Source organism: Amphiura filiformis, chromosome 13, assembly GCF_039555335.1.
Source record: "Amphiura filiformis chromosome 13, Afil_fr2py, whole genome shotgun sequence".
In the NCBI taxonomy this organism is placed as follows: domain Eukaryota; kingdom Metazoa; phylum Echinodermata; class Ophiuroidea; order Amphilepidida; family Amphiuridae; genus Amphiura; species Amphiura filiformis.
The window spans coordinates 39047992-39068019 of NC_092640.1; the positions used below are offsets into that span (position 1 = coordinate 39047992).

General features: G+C 36.9%; 1 protein-coding gene across 4 annotated transcripts; it reads right to left on the reverse strand.

Moving 5' to 3' along the window:
- Positions 1 to 1403: 1403 nt before the first annotated feature.
- On the reverse strand, positions 1404 to 19777 carry LOC140168324 (RNA-binding protein 1-like). 4 transcript variants are annotated; one of them, XR_011861193.1, is made up of 6 exons: positions 19674 to 19777; positions 14235 to 14472; positions 12995 to 13195; positions 10289 to 10887; positions 8448 to 8525; positions 1404 to 6427 (listed from the first exon to the last, which is right to left on the reverse strand). XR_011861193.1 is itself a non-coding variant. In XM_072191689.1 (5 exons), exons 2-5 carry the CDS (start codon positions 14441 to 14443, stop codon positions 6409 to 6411), a joined length of 504 nt encoding a protein of 167 aa, XP_072047790.1. In that variant the 5' UTR covers positions 14444 to 14472; positions 19674 to 19777; the 3' UTR covers positions 1404 to 6408. The 4 variants fall into 4 exon arrangements, 2 of the variants coding, with proteins under 2 accessions (XP_072047790.1, XP_072047789.1); XM_072191689.1 differs by lacking the exon at positions 10289 to 10887 and having other exon boundaries at positions 8448 to 8522; XM_072191688.1 differs by lacking the exon at positions 10289 to 10887.
- Positions 19778 to 20028: the final 251 nt, after the last annotated feature.

Genomic DNA, 20028 nt, shown 5'->3' on the forward strand with positions numbered 1-20028 from the left:
CAGTTGATTCCGATTTTGCGTTCGCGAGTTATGCATAATTAGGCTATGTGTATTAGGGCCTATACTGATCCATAGACAATGCGTTGTAATTTCGTTCTGGTGCACCAGCTATCTTCAGTAGATCCCCAGTAGATAGCAAGGTGTAGGTATAAAGCTATCTTCAGTAGATAGCAAGGTGTGGGTATAAAGCTATCTTCAGTAGATAGCAAGGTGTAGGTCATAAAGCTATATCTTCAGTAGATAGCAAGGTGTGGGTATAAAGCTATCTTCAGTAGATAGCAAGGTGTGGGTATAAAGCTATCTTCAGTAGATAGCAAGGTGTAGGTATAAAGCTATCTTCAGTAGATAGCAAGGTGTAGGTATAAAGCTATCTTCAGTAGATAGCAAGGTGTAGGTATAAAGCTATCTTCAGTAGATAGCAAGGTGTAGGTATAAAGCTATCTTCAGTAGATAGCAAGGTGTATGTATAAAGCTATCTTCAGTAGATAGCAAGGTGTGGGTATAAAGCTATCTTCAGTAGATAGCAAGGTGTAGGTAAAGCTATCTTCAGTAGATAGCAAGGTGTAGGTATAAAGCTATCTTCAGTAGATAGCAAGGTGTGGGTATAAAGCTATCTTCAGTAGATAGCAAGGTGTAGGTATAAAGCTATCTTCAGTAGATAGCAAGGTGTAGGTATAAAGCTATCTTCTTCAGTAGATAGCAAGGTGTAGGTATAAAGCTATCTTCAGTAGATAGCAAGGTGTAGTTATAAAGGTAGATAGCAAGGTGTAGGTATAAAGCTATCTTCAGTAGATAGCAAGGTGTAGGTATAAAGCTATCTTCAGTAGATAGCAAGGTGTAGGTATAAAGCTATCTTCAGTAGATAGCAAGGTGTGGGTATAAAGCTATCTTCAGTAGATAGGAAAGTGTGGGTTTAAAGCTATCTTCAGTAGATAGTAAAGCAAGGCTATCAACTTTTTGGAATTGCTTGACGTGAGACGGAGGCGTACCGGGATTTGCGAACTCCAATGTTAATTTTGAACCATGATTATTTGAGCCACGGCGCTCAAGAATGTGAAAAGCGGGTGGGGGGTAGGAGCAACAAATTATTCATGACGATGCGTGAGATTTTACTCATTTTCCAGCTCTTTGCGTGAGATTTACTACCTAGTCGTGAGATTATACTACCTTGGCGTGAGACCGTGAGAAAGTGACCCAATGCGTGAGACTCACGGCCAATGCGTGAGAGTTGACAGCCCCGAGTAAAGTGGGGGTATAGCTATAGCAAGGTGCGGGTATGAAGCAAACTTCAGTAGATTGCAAGATGTGAGCATAAAGAGGACTTTCATTCAGAAGACATCATCAAACATATTGTTTGTTCCCTTATTCACAACAGAATGAAGCAATTATTATTCACATCCACGGAAATTGTTTTATATTTTATTATCAGTATCTCCAACTTCCAACATTTCAAAATTATTATACAGTAAAACGTCATTATAACGAAATCTGATACAAGAAAAACCCTGTTATAAAGAAGTATTTTTCCAGAACCAAGATACAAAATTCTTTTGTTATTTATTGTTTTTACAACCCTGATATAACGAAATTTGGGGTTATTCCTTCATGTAATTTTACACGAAATTAGGGTTAGGGTTAGAGTTAGGGTTAGGATTAGGGCATAGGCGTAGATCCCGGGGGGGATTTATCCCCCCCAATATTTTGCCAGGGGGGATGCTCCATACAATCATCCCCCCAATGTTGACGCCTGAATATAGGTTTCTGACCAAATTTATCTCACATTTGCCCATTTTAGCCCCAAAAGTGCAAATTTTCGCGCATTTATTCAACTTTTGCACCATATTTCATCAGTTTAGCTTCAAAATAGCAAAATTTTTCCCGCGCTTTGCGCGCATTTGTAACATCAACTTTTTCTGTCGCCAAAAGGTGCTGGATTCACTATTCTTCAAGAATTTTTTTCAACACCATCCCCCCAATGTCAAAAAGAAATCTACGCCACTGGATTAGGGTTATGATTAGGATTAGGGTTAGGATTAGGGTTAGAGTTAGGATTAGATTACACGAAATAATTACATGAATGATCGACCAAATTTGGATATAAAGAACTAATTTCTCTGTCCCTGACAACTTCGTTATAATGAGTTTCCACTGTAACTATTATCATAAATAATACATCCATGTTACTGGCATAATTATGTAATCTATTGCTTACGCTATATATTACCGTTTAGTTTGTCATATAAATGAGAAACGACTGACTTCTGTCCAATAATGTGGGTTGTTTCTACATTGTGTATTGTGCAACAAGAAAATAATCATTGCTATAGACCATTCCTATGATTGGCACTTTCCTGCCATTGATGGGGTGAACATTGATATCATGTGATTAACAAAAGTGAGGACAGGAAGGGTAAACAAACTTGAGAAATCACAAACAATGACTGCTAATTAATCATTGGCGATAATTTCATTATGCGTGCACTTATAATGCTTATTGATTCGTAGCTCTGGTTTACTAAACCATGAAAAAAAAAATCAGAACGCCTGAGGAGTGACAGGAGTCATGTATTTCACAAGTTGATTTGCCCTTTTTGTTCTTTCATTCTTACTGTATATTGGAATATTTTCGCGGGGGCTTAAATTTCACGATTGGCTAATTTCCCACTGTACAAGATTTTAAATTTCATGTGATATTGATGTTCACCCCACCAACGGCAGTAAAGAGTCAATTATAGAAATGGTCTATAGTACATATCAGTATAGTTACATTGTTAATCAGCTTAATCTTTTGGTCCTTGATATTGTGTTAGTTTGTGCATTGTTTCTGAATTTCAATTATACTCTCTGAAATTGACTGATTGAAATATTTCAATCTTCAAACAGGTGACGATAAGAATCAAAAGATCTAACTAAATTGAAACAGATTTTTGGACTGACCAATTTCACCATCCAATCAACTGTTACTACCGATGTACTGACAAGTACAAATGGCATGCGTTGCATATGGATAGAATGACATTTCAAACTTTTTTTTATAATTAATCTAAATCATTTTTTTTCAATTGGAAAGGATTTCTCTCACTTCAGTTGGCAATAGCTTGAAATGTTTTGATAACATTCAGAAAACATTTTTACAAACTTAATGTAAAACATTTTAACGTAAGTGTTGGCATAATATTTTCCGAAAATGTTTGCCGAATATTTTACAATAACATTTTGACAACATTTTAATTAATTAAATGACGTTTTAGTGCTTTTTCATACAAAAATGTTTTAAAAATGACTTCTTGACCTTCATCTTATAACCAGACATTTCAATGTTATTACTAAAACGTTCCAAACCATAACATATTTTAACACTTTAAAAACATTGCTGCGTTAACTACCCACACAGAACATCAAACAATAAAGACAATGAGGATTATCGGGCATTATGTGGTCTGATCAAGCAAAATCTGCAAAAAAAAGTCAGGCATATTCAATTTTCTACATGATTGTATAGAGCATTTGCAAAGCTACATTTTGCAGAAAACCCTGTTGAAATTGAACATTTAATACCAAAGATATGAACAGTATGTTTCCAAACCAATATGCAACAAAATAAATTATTGTCTTTGTTTGGCTATATCTAAAAATCAATATACTAGTATCTGACTTCCGACTCATTTTGCTTGATCACATCACAACTCTACAATATTTTATGGATCTAAAGCCACATAAAATAAAAATGTGTTTCACATGCCCAACCTTTTTCTAAAAGTGAGGAGGTAGGGAGGTTTGTTTTTCGTTGTTGCTAAATAGCAAAATTGACCAAATACACCGAAATGAATTAATTATTTGACCTACATACAAAATTTGATCGATATTCAAAACATTTTTTTAAAGAAAATTATGATGCAAAGACTTTCAAGTTAGTTATTCAAATGACATTTTTTACAATAATCAGCGACACATTTGGGCTGAAATGGATCAATACCATTACATTATCGACATAGAATATTCAAACATTAACATATCCCTCTTCATAGATGGCCTGGCTTTGCCATTTGAGGAGAGCTAGAGTGATTGCTCCCCATCACTCCCCTCAAATAAAGCTGAGGAGAGCTTTTTATTGCTTGCCTATCTTTGGTGTAACAATAATAACCACATATTTACAGTACAGTAAAAATGCTCTCCTAGTGTTCTCCTGTAGCACTCAAGGATAGCGATTGACGCTCCCCTTCAAATTTCAAACGGCAAAGCCTGAATGGTCCATTTACGCACAGACTAACTACACCACATCCCGTATAAAGAACAAAACACAAACATAATACATACTTGTACAAAAAAAACCCCCAAAAACCAGTTATTCCCAAATCAAAAGTGTACCTCGGGTTTCATTATCATATCAAGTCTAACATACTACGACTATGTTCATCATTTGTGACGTCCCATGTCAAAACCAGACACTTTTGGGCAGGATCGTTAATGGACAAATAGCCGAAAATCTGCCAGGAGGTGATTTTTTTCACAATTTTGGTCTGTTGCGAATTTGTGATGTTATTAATGCTTAAAATATTGTCTGATAGTTTCAGATCAGAATATATAACTAGCATCTTGTATTTTTTGAGACATTTTCCAAGGTAATTCCTACTTTCAACATTGTCAATAATATTTTTAAAGACCGATATCTAAATTTCCAATTTTATAATACCATAACTTACAAACTCAATATCTTCGCTTAGGAATGTTCGATTTCATTGGGGAAAATGGCGTTGTGGAGCAAAATATCTCTATATTTAAGATATGTAAAAACCTCAAAATTGATAACCTGCCCAAAAGTGTCTGGTTTTGACATGGGACGTCATAATTATTCTTTGAGTACCATTTAACAAACATGATTATCTCATGAAGAGATGCAGCTGATTAAAAAAAAATCCAGGGGGTGTATGGATTTCAAACAGAATAGACCATTACTACTACATCGGTATCACAAATCGTCAGAGTTTCGGTATGTTATGTGATCGCAAATGGGTGGCATATGTGCGATGAAATGCACAACACGGTCAAGCATGACTCAAAACAAACCCTATTATACACATACAATGCAATAGGTCAAAAACTTGCAGATGGCTGCGTACACTAGAACCCTAGCGTACACACCCGGGGTACACTCTCGACAAATGTCTCTTAAGATTTATGATATCTGTGATGCGATCAAGCTGAATGAGTTTAGTGTGAATCAAAAATCAAAATTCAGTTTTCAATTTCTTTACATGGGGAGAGTCATTCTCAGTCAGAGCTTTATTTGGCTGAAAATCCCATCATAATGAGACTTCCGGTTCCAGAGATATGGCCATTTTCTGTTGCTTGGAACAATAAAATACAAGTTATTGGCTATACCTCAAAATCAATATCACCGACATGCGGCTCATTTTGCTTGATCACATCACATTTTAGTTTAATATATTATTTGTTTACATCAACTACCTCTTTTTAGGCCGTCTTAATTTTTAACACTTTGTCTCAGACTCAAAGCCTATGTGCGCATTTGTAAAATCACCCGCTTTTTGCGTGTTATTCCCGCTGAATTGAATCAATTTCATTTTTTCCTGGTTTTTTTCAAATTCACCACACAAAAAACTGACATCATCAGACGTCAAAATAGCCTAAATCGTAAATCTCAATAAAATTTTTCATCTTGACCACAGTGAAACTTCATTGAGATAAGAAGGGTGGTCTATTCTTGTCAAAAAACTTCGCCCACAGATAAAAAAAAAAGTAAAAATAAAACCTAAAAAAACACAGGGAGCATTCCTCATTAGTTTAGTTAGCGCTTTGAGACAATTAATCCAGTCAAGTCAAAAAGGTTGTCCACTGATAAAAAAAAAATGAAGTTAAAAATAAAGTCTAAAAAAACCTGAATTCCTCATTAGGTTTTCAACTTAGGAAGGGCTTTGAGACAAACAATAATATTAAAGGAGTATTTCGTGATACTAGCATCCTCCTTTTATGACATTTTTCAGTAGATATGCACGAAAAAAGCTTATTCCCAAAATTTCAGTTGATTCCAATTTTGCGTTTTCGAGTTATGCATGATTGTATTACACTGCTCCATAGAAAATGCGTTGTAATTTCGTTCTGGTATACCAGAACGAAATTAAAATTTCACGATATCTTTGCTAAACGAATTACCGTAATCTGCAAGAAATTTTTTGTACATAAACATTATGTAGCCAGAGGTTTCCAGTGATATAAAAATGTCAACTTTTTTTGAGAAAAGTGAGGGGATGAGGCTGTGGATCACGAAATGCCCTTTTAAATTAAGATGGCCTATTAATCACAGTATTTCCATAAAATTTGTTAACAAAGAGCTTACAATGTACACACAAGTAAATTACAAGTTAAAATTCTGATGTAGTATCTTCTTTAATTCTTGGGTGATGGGCTGCAATGTAAAGCAAACAGAAAATGAAACAACAATTATTGTTGGAATCGATATACATGTATCTACTGTGTATCTATCGAATCATATTCAGTTCTTGCATGGTCATCAAGTTTGAAGGTAGAGCCTCGATCTGGCAGCATGCATGAATGGGAATTGAACCAGTCATATATTGTGTAAAGTGACGTAATTCTTTCTTTCACGTCTGTTACCAGTTTGAGGCTCTACCCAATATGGCGGAACCATGCACGGCAGTGGCGGGGGGGGGGGGGAGGTTGTTCAGTTCCCCCGAAGGGAGGCTGATTAGGAGTGTCAGGTGCGGGGGGAAGTGACTGATTTCCCTCGAATGACCGGGGCGTGGCAAGGGGTGAATAACGCAGGCAAGACCAGGTGTTCTAGCTAAAAATTCTAAATTTGAATATGGGTACATTTAAAACATATATATTTTTTAAAAATTCTGTGCAATCTTCAAAAATGTTCCACAATGGCGCTACGATTGAACCCTTTTTTTAACTCCTAGAAGACAACCTGGAGGGGGGGGCTCACTAAAAGTGAATGATGGGATGTGCGGCCACATTGAAGCTTGTGAAGCTCCAGAAAAGAGCAGTAAGAATTATAAATAATAGTTTGTATCTTTGCCACACCAAACCATTGTTCGAAAAGTACAATTTACTTAATATATGCCAACTGTATAATAAAGAACTGGGTATATTTATGTACAAATATCATAAGGGTCTATTACCAAGTTCATTTGACAACTTGTTCATAAACATGAAGTCTATTCACAATTATAATACCAGAAAGAAAGAGAATTATCGAACTGACATCCATAAAGTCACTGATGTTTTAACACTTGGTCCTAGGCTGTGGAATAGTTTGCCAAGTGAAATTAAAGAAGCTAAACTGGTAAATGAATTCAAAAATAGTATGTTAAGGTATCTAAAAGATAACAAATAATGTCACAATTCATATTGTGCTGAATCTATGTTATTCACTATACTATTTGATACTACACTACTGCTATAATATTTGCCTACTTAACATTGTATTATGGTAAATTAAAATGGGTTCTTATAATTCATATTGTGCTGACTCTATGTTATTCACTATACTACTTGATACTATACTACTACTAAAATATTTGTTTGCTTGAAATTGTATTACGGTAAATTAAGATGGGTTCTTATAATTCATATTGTGCTGACTCTATGTTATTCACTATACTACTTGATACTATACTACTGCTAAAATATTTGTTTACTTAAAATTGTATTATGGTAAATTAAGATGGGTTCTTTGTTTATTTATTTATGTTTATGTGTATATTCGTTGTTTTGATTAAATTATAATTATTTGTTAATTAAAAGGTGGTACATCGTTATCAGGCCTCGGCTTTGTGATGTACCTACCTTCATCAAATCTTGTTAATACACAATAATTGTATATAATAATGCTATAATGTTTGTAATGAGATTGATGAAAATAAAGATTGATTGATTGATTGATTGATTGACCCCATTTTTCAACTCCCTCTCACCCAATGACCTTCTTTTTGTTTTACTGAACTCCCTCTCACCCAATGACCCCTTTGTTGTTTTCTTGTCACCAAAAGACCCACTATTTTCAAGTATTTTTGACAAATTTCTGATGATCTCCTACCGAATGACACTGTTTTTCATTATTTTTCAAAAAAATTTTCAAAAAATTTCAAATTTCAACTTTTATATTTTTTCATTTTTCTTTCATGACATTTTAAGACATAGTACAGTACATACTTCCGGTGTGGTTACCATCGTTCACCAAGTTTTTGTTCACATCATCTAAACGAAAAATATACAAGGGCATTACATTTTACTGGGGTAATAAGAAAAATATGAGCTTTCTTCTGATACCAAAATCTCAGTTTCAGGAAGAAAAATGAGGGATGAGGTTGTCTATCGCGTCACATCCCAACAAATCTTGACCTTTTTAAAATTCAATTCCCATCCAGAATATCAAATTTAGAACATGTTAAAATACAAACCTGCGACTTCTGCTTATGCTGCGACTAAATCGTCTTCTTGGTGATCGAGAGCGAGATCGGCTTCGGCTTCTAGACCTGCTGTAGGAAAATGCACAAATTAAACAAAAGAGAAAGGTATTACTCACCAGCTCATTTTGATAAATGGTATGTTTCACGACAGAGGGGTCCAGTAAAAATCTAATTTAATTACCTCACTGTGTAATTATGCATGCGCAGCAAAGATAATGTGATACAGCACCTCAGTGCCAGATACTGATCCAGTTGTGAACGGACACATTTCTCATTTTTTTTCCATCAAATAATTGTTATCAAAAAACAATATTATGACACAGATTATCCAGGGACTCTTATTTTTTTTTTGGCCATTTTGGACTCCTTAAATCACAAGTTGAAAGTGACCAAAGGGTCTGATAAAAACTGTATGGACTCCGTAGTTCTACGATGCACGGAGGTATAAGCATTGTCGATCAAAAAAAAAAAATTAAAGTAAAAAATAAAAAGATCAGTAAATCTTCCAAATCACCATAGGCCAACGACACTAATAATTTCACTGGAATGTTTGACAAGTTCCAAAGTTTAGAATTTCGGACAGATGGACTCCTTAAATTCTCATTGGACCACTTAAATTTTGGTTTTGCAGGTACCAAAGGGTCCAGAAAAATTAAATTGGACCCGTTGATTTTTTGTGCTCGCGCTACCCCTGATTTGGACCCCTTTCTCGTGAAACACATCACATGCAATAAGTATCATATGACGTATCCTTACCATTCCCTTGAAGTCACCTGGAGTACAAGTTTTTTGTGATATCGCAATTATTTTCTAAATTCATAAAATGGCTTCAAATTTTCTACTACAGATGTGAGTCATGAATGTTTTAAAAAATTTCTACCTTGAAATTCCCTTCAGATTTTATATCAAGTACATTAACAATAATGTTATTTACCGTACTGACTCGAGTATAGTCCCACCCCGTTTTTGGGTGAACATCTTTCAAAATTGGGGGGTGGGACTATACTCGAATTTCAAAAAAAAAAAAATTGAATTTTGCACGAAGTTTTGTGTTTTTAATATGAAAATTGATACTTTGTTTTCATGTCATACTCTATTAATGATATCAAAATGCATTCAAATTCAATTTTTTTTTAGGTCACCCATGAATGATCCTAGCATTTAGGTCTAGGTCAAGGGACACTACAAAACCGAAACAATAAATAACTTAAAAAACAAAAATTCTGAAATTTTTCGAAAATTTGGGGGTGGGACTTTACTCGAATGTGGGATACTCGCGTCAGTAGAGTAATACAAATGTTTCTTTATGATATGCTATTCAAATGATAAAACTGAGCTGGGTAGTGGAAAATAGACCATCATTTAGAATTAACCCCACATACTGCGTTTCTCATTGGTTAATTATCTGCCTGAGTGACCAATCAAAATACAGCTTCTAAATATTTAAGCTCAATCCTCTTTAGCAATTAAAGTGGACTCTTACCATGTTACTGATTGGCTTAATATATCATGGCCATTTTGTAGCCAATCAGCAGATAGTATATAATTTTCATGTAGTTATATATAATCTGATGTCCGATCTTTATTAGCAATTATACATAACATGTGTAAGGAAACAGAATTTCCCCCAAACCCAAGTTTGGTTGATCATATTCCTCCTTATCGTGAAAATGTTGACTACTAACTACAACATGTATGCAGAATGCTTGGCAGAACGGCTACTACCTATTTTGGGTTTAGTTTTTCACAAAATACATTTCGTACAAAAGTTTGGCTGGTTGTTTTAACATTTTGTTTTTGTCTATTTTTTCTGAAACTAACACACAACTCACCCTTGTGATACATGTACATTATGAAATACCAATTATGTTAATAAACCACCATGGATGGATGGGAGAGGCGGGCGGGACAATTTGTGCCGATGGTGTATGTGCCTCCACCAATAATGCTAGTTGGATGTAAACCAAGAAGAAAACCATGAAAACTATCTTTACACCTTTGCGCTCTCTGCACCGACTGGCGGACGAACCTTGACCCATGTGCCAGATGGTGGCCGAACCTTTAAGTAGCTTTTGGAATTTTGAACCAGACGCCTTGCGACCAATGCCACACTTCTTGCACCTTGCGCCCTCATCTACGAAGGGTGGACGAAACCTGACTTTGAAATGTGCCTGATGGTAGGTGACCAGATTTAAAAGACCATTTTTTTTTGGAATTTTGTGTCGGACGCCTTGCGACCACTTCTGAAGGGTGGAAGAAACTAGCTATGCAAGCCCTGTCGAACCATAATGATAACCACATGCTAAACCAATGTAGATCACATGATGACCACATGATGGTCACATGTTAGCCAAGTGAGTGATCTGATATGTTGGCAGGGAGAAGCCCAGGGTGAGGACCATTACGATGCCTTTATCCAAAATCAAAGACCCTGGAAAATTGGAATAACAAATTAAAAAATACTGTTGTAATTGGTAAACTGTTTGATAGTCTATCATGTGCTCTCCTTTTCTGCATAGGGAGTTGGCCCTATCTCATAAATGGGGGAAAAGGAATTTAACACAAAAAATTCAACCATTATACCCTGTAATATGACATACATAAATGAATGAAGAAAAGATTAGAAGCAATGACATAGTATACATGTATTTATGAGTGCATAAATGTAACAACACAACAAAGTACATGATATTTGAATAACTGAACCAATGTTCATAAAGACCAGTGCTAATAATACCATGAATACTGCACTGGCCGCAAATTGTGCCAAGTACATTTTTGTGCCCAGTTTACAAGCATGCACAATTAGAATTTACATCTCATACTGTAAAAGTGGACATTTTCGTGGTACATTAATTTTTGCCTGTAACACAGAGCTCTACCACGAAAATAAAAACATGCAAATATGTTCTTTTACTACAGGTCTATGTAAGAAAACTCAAAATCATGAAATTAAAAATAAGCAATGTACAACACTAGACCAATTCCAATCAGCCGTCTACACTTCGCATGTACTGTGTATGCTTCGTAGTGACGACTGATTATCTTACAGGCCATATCATGACGGACTTCTGAAAACTATTCAATGCGACTTTGGTTGTGCGCCGTTGCCGTAGCGCGACTGACTAGCGGCGCCCGTGTACCGCGTCGCTGAGACAAGATCGCGCTCTGAGCTTCTAAAAACAACAAACTCGGTCAAAAGGTCAATTTCGACACAACTGCGCATGCTCTATGCCACAGGAATCCTGTTGCAAAATCCGTCACTTTTTTTCCACGTAGTTTTCTCAGTCGTCAATCCAGACGGTTGACGACTGAGGGCAGCAGTCTATGTACAACACTACAATGTAGTTCAAAATTGGCAAAGCGTGAGAAATTACACATGCGAAAATGACCACTTTTACAGTAGATTGGATTCAAATATTCCTCAAGAAGATCTGTTACCTAAATTTGCTGTTGCAAGTTATGCTTACAAAGGAATACTTACAGTGCACACATGGTTCACTTTAGACAGTGGTGGCACTAGGGATTTATTCAAGGGGAATGGGTGGGGGGTAAAGTGAATTTCAGGGGGGGGGGCAAAATTAACAAATTGTGTGCAAAATTGCCGCAAAAAAAGGAAATTCGTAATTTTAGGTTTTTGCTGGGGGCTGACAGTTCTGATTGGGAGGAATTATCCCTCACATGGCGCTGCCACTGGGTTTAGATCAATGTGATAAACGACATGTGGGTTTACATCACATCAAGGGCCCAGTGCAACACTAGCCTGTCTTAACAACAATTCCTCATTATCTCCATAACAATCTTTTGGGACTAAAACAATACTAATTATTATCCTGTTTGCCAAATGAAACACAGCTAAATCCTAATCCTTTAGTTCTGACTTCACTTTACATTCTTCTTGGAAAAGAACTACTAAATTAATTACTACCATATTTGACCTCATCAGCGCCATCCCCTAATAAGCACCTCTACAGATTTTTTCTAGTGACATCTGTCTATAAGTGCCCTCTTTTCTATGCACCCGTACGACCAAATTCCATTTTTTAAATAATATTGCCATCTAAAAGCCAGTGGCATAACTAGGGTTGTGCTGAAATGTGAAATCTTTGACTTTCATCGCTTGGAGGGGCACAGAATCGATGCTGAATTGGGCAATTTGGCACCCCCCTAAGGGTGGCGCCCGGGGGCATGTTGCCCCCCTGCCCCCTAGTTACGCCACGGCTAAAAGCTTTCCAGCTTAGGATTATGATGATTTTGACTTCAGATTACAATTTTTTTTAAAACTGACAAAAGCACCCGGGGCACTAATTAGGTCGAATATGGTATTCACCTTTTCGGTAAATCCCGTAACCCTTTGCGAGTACACCTGAGAACTCGTCATTTTACGTCACGCCGTTCTGCGTCGTTACTGCGCATTGCAAGTCGGCGTGACGTAAAATGACGAATTCTCAGGTGTACTCGCAAAGGGTTATGGGATTTACCGAAAAGGTGAATTCATATTTACACCATCAAGGATCTCTCACCATGGGATCACATACCTTCTTCTGTATGACCTGTTGTTACGTGATCCATCCCCAGGTTTGCGTCCATATCTACAGTCGCGGGCATAGTGTCCTCTGGCACCACATGCATAGCAGCTCTCGCTGCGTCCGTCATATGATGGGCGTCTGCCGTATCCGGCACCTCCCCTACGGTGTCCACTGGCGAGTTCTACTTTTATTTCACTTCCGCATATTCGTCTAGAATTTGACAAAATTTAAGAATCTCAATTACAAACAATCCGCAGCAACTAAACTTCTAGATCTTCCGCTCTAGAAAACATTGATAGGAGTTAATAAACTTGAGCGGAAACCGAAAGTCTGAGCAGAAAACACGACACCTGACGCAGCGGAAAATCACCTGACTATAATCTAGAGCCTTTTAAATGCAGCATCAAATAAAATTTTAATTTAAAGGGGCATTTCGTGATCCAAAACCTCACTGTAACACACCTTTCTCAAAAGAGTAGGAAGACCCGTCGGACCTCTCTCCGAGTCTCTACATGTTTGTGTTTGCTTTTTAAATTAAAACCAAATTATTGTCAAATTTGTATTCTGTTTTTTAAACAGAACACAATTACAGTGGCCTATATATACTTAGCACTATAATTTCACGCATAACTCGTAAGTTTACGCAAAATCAGACTTGATCAACTGTAAGTTTGGGAATAAACTTTTTTTGTGGATATATATACCGTAAAGGTTCGCCTAATGGCGAACCTGGGCTCCTTTGCCTTGGGGTAAATTTCATATACAAATAGAAGGCTCCCTCCTCTTAAAATCCCAACAAGAATTAAGCGTATGTGCCCTTATTAGCTTATTTGCTGGTGGGATTTTTGTGGGAGGGCACTTTTAGTTTGTGTCTAAAATTCCAGTTATCAAGGGAGCCCATAGCGCCATTAAGCGAATGTTTACGTACCGGTAGATCTCGTCAACAAACATACCATAAAAAGAGGATGCTAGAATCACAAAATGAAGACTGTAAATCCACTTGGCCCCTCAACATGTATACACTAAAGTTGCGTATAGTTTCGTAATGTTTTATACATGTTCAGGGGCCAAAACAAATCTTTCACAACCTTTCATGATGTTTTCACCCTGGAATATGTATTAAACATTATAAAACCCTAGGAAATTATACGTAACTTTAGTGTATACATGTTGAGGGGCCAAGTGGACTTATGGTCTTCTTGCGCGCAGGTCTTCAAATACTCTTTTTTTTGTACTTATAACTACTTACGCTCCATCTAATTTTCTCACTGCGTCCTTTGCATCTCTCGCATCATCAAACTCCACAAATGCAAAACCTGGTGGGTTTCTAGCCACCCACACGCTCCTCAGGTAACCATAGGGATTGAAGGCATCTTCCAGGTCTTGTCTGCACACCTTTGTGGGTAGATCGCCAACATACACCTTGCAGCCTCTGTCTGCTGATGAGTAGCGTGACATGGTTGTGTCTCACTGTTATTTTTCCAGAACTTAAAATAATTGAAAAAAAAAATTTGAAAAATAATAAAAAATATTAAAAATTCAATTTGATCCAAAGATGATACGAGTCCAATATCGCAATGAAACTTTTTTTCCCCTTAGTTTTAAGACTGTTTTGACAGGTATGTGTACAGATTACTACAGATCATTTAGCAACCAGTCAAAGTCCCTGTGTTTTGTATGCTGTGAATTCTCGCATATTCATGAGGGCCATCATTGCGGAGGGTGTGAGCAATATGTGTCACAGAGCGGATATTGCCAATTAGAATTCAATTCAAATAGCTATATTTTCAAGTTAATGTTACATTTTCAAGTTTGGTGCTGTGATATTGATAGATCAAACATACATTAGATAAATATTTTATAATAAGTTGGAACAGCATGTCCGTCCGTGATGAAAAACAAGTTTGAAAGTTTTTTTATCTACATGTATTTACATGTACTTGACACAGTAGAAAAATAAAAACATAGAGAAGTACATAATCTTATACACACCCTTTCCCATGCAGGAATGATAAACAATTTAAGCACCATTAAGGGGGTACTACACCCCTGGCCAATTTTATGCGTATTTTTGCATTTTTCTCAGAAATTATAGCACATTGGCGACAAGTAAGATATGTATATTATAGGGGCAAGGACTACAACTACTGTACTGAAAATTCAGCAACTCAAAGCAAGTAGTTATTGATTTATTGATCAAATATTGGTTTTCCCTCATTTTTGACTGTAACCCCACTACTGTAGTACTGTTGTCTGTGCTGAAATAAAATTTACAGTGCAGTAGTTGTAGTCGTTGCCCCTATAGTATACATATCTTACTTGTCCCCAATCGCTATATTTTTTAAGAAAAATGCAAAAATAAACAAATTTGGGCAGGGGTGTAGTACCCCTAAGTAAGTTTAATCTGTAATTTACATTCATAACCTCAATAGTCCTCATTAATATACAAGTGCGATCCAATCACAGATAACTTTTAAATACGCGACGCAAATGGAGGTCATTGAAAAAGTATAATGACCGCGTCTTGTGACGTAGCTAAAAGTACGCTCTACAATGACCGTGTTACGTGACATGTTTTAACGCGTTCGAACAATTTACGTAGACGCTGGCCGCGGCCGCCGTATTTGGACATCGCATTGCGTGCTAGTGTGATAGACTGCCTAACTAGCCTGTATCTCGTTTCGGCCAAAGAACGTCTGTAATACATACCTGTTTTTAATGACTTTGCAACAATGTTTCTATTGTCAGCAATAACAGCTTGCATTCATACTTTTGAGTTTATATGGTGAATTTTCGTACACATCATAAATAAGTGAAATCAGAATATCCTGATAGGAATTTAGGTAACGGATTCAACGACACTGACCTCGCAGCAGCTAATGATTTCATGTAAACATGGCGTCATTAGACATTTTTAGCCTACGTTTCGTATCCTACTATCAGATCGTTGAAACAACAAAACCTCAATCCCCGGCCTCATTCACGAATTCACTCACCTTCCTACACCACCAGTTGAAATAAAACTCGAAACATCCCGTGTTATTCCTCAAAACTACATGCACCTTCATTAATAAAAATTGAAATCCTAGTAGAAATCCGTTATCGAAAATTGTTTGATATAAAGCGTCAACAAAAGTAATTTTTCTGAAGAGTAGATACCGCATGTCAAAATGGCGGCCGCGGTCGCACCCCCCCAGCTTTGTACGTGTACCCAGGTCACGGTATGTCTACGTGACGAACAGTCAAGGTCAGAGGACAGCGCAACCTGTCTGCTGTCATGCCGTAATATAATGGCTCCGCCCAATGAACGGTGCTGTCAATCATCCTTATTCACAATCGCCTTTGTCGAACAGACTTTTACGCAGGTAAGAGCTCACGCTGTCCTCACTTTACTTGGCCAATAAAGTGTTTTTTTCCAATAATTTTTCATGAAGATGACTTTTTGTTATCTTTGTTTATCATCATGATGGAAATAGAACACATTTTGTGAAGCGCGTCTCTTATTTTACGCGAAGAATGTAAAAGGCACGCGTTCATAATGACGGCCGTTACAAGGTGTTAAAAGTTTTCAAAATCCACATTTATTACTCATTAAGTAAACTAGAGAACATTTGAAGCTCAACACCGAAGATTTCATGTCTCTGCGACATTCCGTTCAAGAGAAATGATGTTTTAAAGATCAGTGCCGAAATGCCGAACATCGAATATTTCGACTTTTCCTCCAATATCTGAAAGTTTATACAAAACTCACAACATTAGTGACAGACGACAATTTGAGCACGTCTTTGAACCAAGATTAATTTCTTTTCTAGATTATCAGTGTTGCCATTTTCTTTTGGAAATCATTTATTACCGAGTCTCAAGTATAAATTCCCCCGTTCCAGTGGTACCAATTGCGATCTTTTTGCGTAGGCCTACTGAATATTCAGCAAAACGGCTTCATGCAGATTAACAATGTCTATTAACCTTAAAATCCATATGAGCCTTTTTGAGGATTTTTGGACGCATTTCTAGACTTTGAAGGCGCCTACTTGGCCAATAAAGTGTTTTTTTCCAATAATTTTTCATGAGGATGACTTTTTGTTATCTTTGTTTATCATCATGATGGAAATAGAACACATTTTGTGAAGCGCGTCTCTTATTTTACGCGATGAATGTAAAAGGAACGCGTTCATAATGACGGCCGTTACAAGGGGGCGCAGCACTAATTCAGCGCCCCATAGGATAACGTGTGATTTCGGCCTACTTCAAGCGCCATTTCTGGCGTCCCTGCAATACTTGGCAAAATAAATTTGGTATCAAATTAAAGCTCTGTTTCTCTAGATTCCAAAACTTTTGTCGGCATATATCGATGACCATTGACTTTTTTTTTTTTTTTTCGGTGCAAAAAAGAGCTAAAAATATACTAAACTCACCACTCACATTTCAAAATCGGGTTTTCTCTTAATCCGCCACAGAGAATTACTTTTGAGATCAATTGTCCAGTTTTTATCTGCATGTTATCATTGAAGTCACTTGTCGAATTCATATGAGCCGATTTTGAGTGATTTAAAGTGAACATGTCGGTAGATATGGTCGCTACAATCTCATATTCACTACATGTATGGACTATATTAGCCGAATTTCGTTGTTACATAAAATGCGGAGTGATTTAGTGTTGCGCCCTCTTATAAGGTGTTAAAAGTTTTCAAAATCCACATTTATTACTCATTAAGTAAACTAGAGAACATTTGAAGCTCAACACCGAAGATTTCATGTCTCTCGACATTCCGTTCAAGAGAAATGATGTTTTAAAGATCAGTGCCGAAATGCCGAAAATCGAATATTTCGACTTGTCCGCCACTATGCGAAAGTTTTCTACAAAACTCACAACATTAGTGACAGACGACAATTTGAGCACGTCTTTGAACCAAGATTAATTTCTTTTCTAGATTATCAGTGTTGCCATTTTCTTTTGGAATCATTTATTACTGAGTCTCAAGTATAAATACCCCCCCGTTCCAGAGGTAACAATTGCGATCTTTTTGCGTAGGCCTAGTTCCAGAGGTAACAATTGCGATCTTTTTGCGTAGGCCTACTGAATATTCAGCAAAACGGCTTCATGCAGATTAACAATGTCTATTAACCTTAAAATCCATTTATGAGCCTTTTTGAGGATTTTTGGACGCATTTCTAGACTTTGAAGGCGCCTACTTGGCCAATAAAGTGTTTTTTTCCAATAATTTTTCATGATGATGACAGTTTGTTACATCTTTGTTTATCATCATGATGGAAATAGAACACTATGGACTATATTAGCAATTGTTACATAAAATGCGGAGTGATTTAGTGTTGCGCCCTCTTTAGCGATTAGGATCGACGAGCGTCAGGCCGACACAATCTGGTTGTGTAGGAGACTATCATCGACGATTCATCGTGATGCCCACGTTGGAACCATTGGATTACGGAAGAAATATTCATACCAGGACTGAAGCAAATGTGGCCATTTCTATGTTTGTACCGGGCAAGTACCAGACATTTTTCAACACGGAGCTAGCGGAAATTTACACCCATCGAATGTGTGTCATCAGTCCTCAGCTCAGATCGGCCCTCAGACACACACATACAGGCATAGAGTTCTGCAGTAGCATGTTTTGTTGACATTTTGTGTAATGTTTACATCCATGACAGTTCTAATACCATCATCAGACAACTCAAATACAAAGGATGTCAGTTGGCAATCTTATTCTTAATGTTATGCAATCAAGTTTACAACACTATCACTCATTACAATGAGCAAAAAGTCACTCAGGTACGCAATTCAAGGACCAATATTGATTACCTGAAGTGGCCTACTGCAAATGACCAGATATAACCTTTCTCGTTTTCATGTTATTTTGCAATAACAAAACCGTGTTTTCCTTGATTTTGTATTAATTGTCATGTCAATTTGGAGTTATTAGGGGCAACTAAAACTGATATAAGGTAAGTTTTATATGTTTGGAATCTGTATTGCCTATTCTGAAGGAATTATTGCCATGTAAACAAACCATCCCTTGGCCAATATGGACATGGTGTACAGCTATTCAGTACACTGTTTTCCATGGGTGACTGTAGGAACCCATGGATTCGATCCATGTAGCGGAATTACTACAAATTCGTCCAAGGTAAGCAAAGGGTTGGGGATCGCATTTTTAACTTTGACTAAACTGTTTCGGAGTTAAGGCACGCTAAAAGTAGACCATTTCGGGGGGTGTATTTGGTGTACATGTGGCGTTTTGAACAGAGTAAAAACGACCACTTATTCGCTATTGCTAAAGTATACTCGCCGAATCATGTACCAATACACAAGGTCAAGGTATTGGTACATGAGATCAGGTATACTACGTGTGATTGGTCGCTAGCGGTATTTCCTTCATTTTCTATTCAATTTTTTACAGGGAAAACGACAGATAAAGTTAAAATTGAGTTCTGTGTTCAAATTTAAAAAAGAAAATGTGACCAATGGATCACGAAATGCCCTTTTGATTTGTTTTACATGTAAGTCATGTAAGTTGAACTTGAACATTGTTGAAGTAAGCTTAAAATTTGATCAGCTTAAAAACATTGAACTGAACTTTACAAATACAATCTTTGAGCATCATAATGATCCTCATATATTTAAGAAAAAGATGACATAATATTTATGTCAATAACCTGCCTCACTTACTTCCAAAATAAAGGCAAATTCAGGCAGTTCTTTTCAGTCGAGTGAAGAGCAAGCAAATGAAGCAATCACATCGTTCACAGCTGAAGCAGCTACCACGCCCAAAATCAACCCAATCTCACAAGGAAATAACGGGCAACACCGGAAGTCATATTGAAAACGGCACATACAAAAAAAAAAAGTGTTTCCAGTTGGGCGCTTTTCATTATTCGGTGGGCGCTTTAATCCTGCACATTCAGGGAGTGGTCAATGTTTTTGACAGGGGGAGGGGGAGCGCAATTCGTTTAACAAACGTTTTATATTTTAAAATAAGGGACCGTTCACAAACACTTGTTAGGGGGGCCTGATGAAAAAAAAT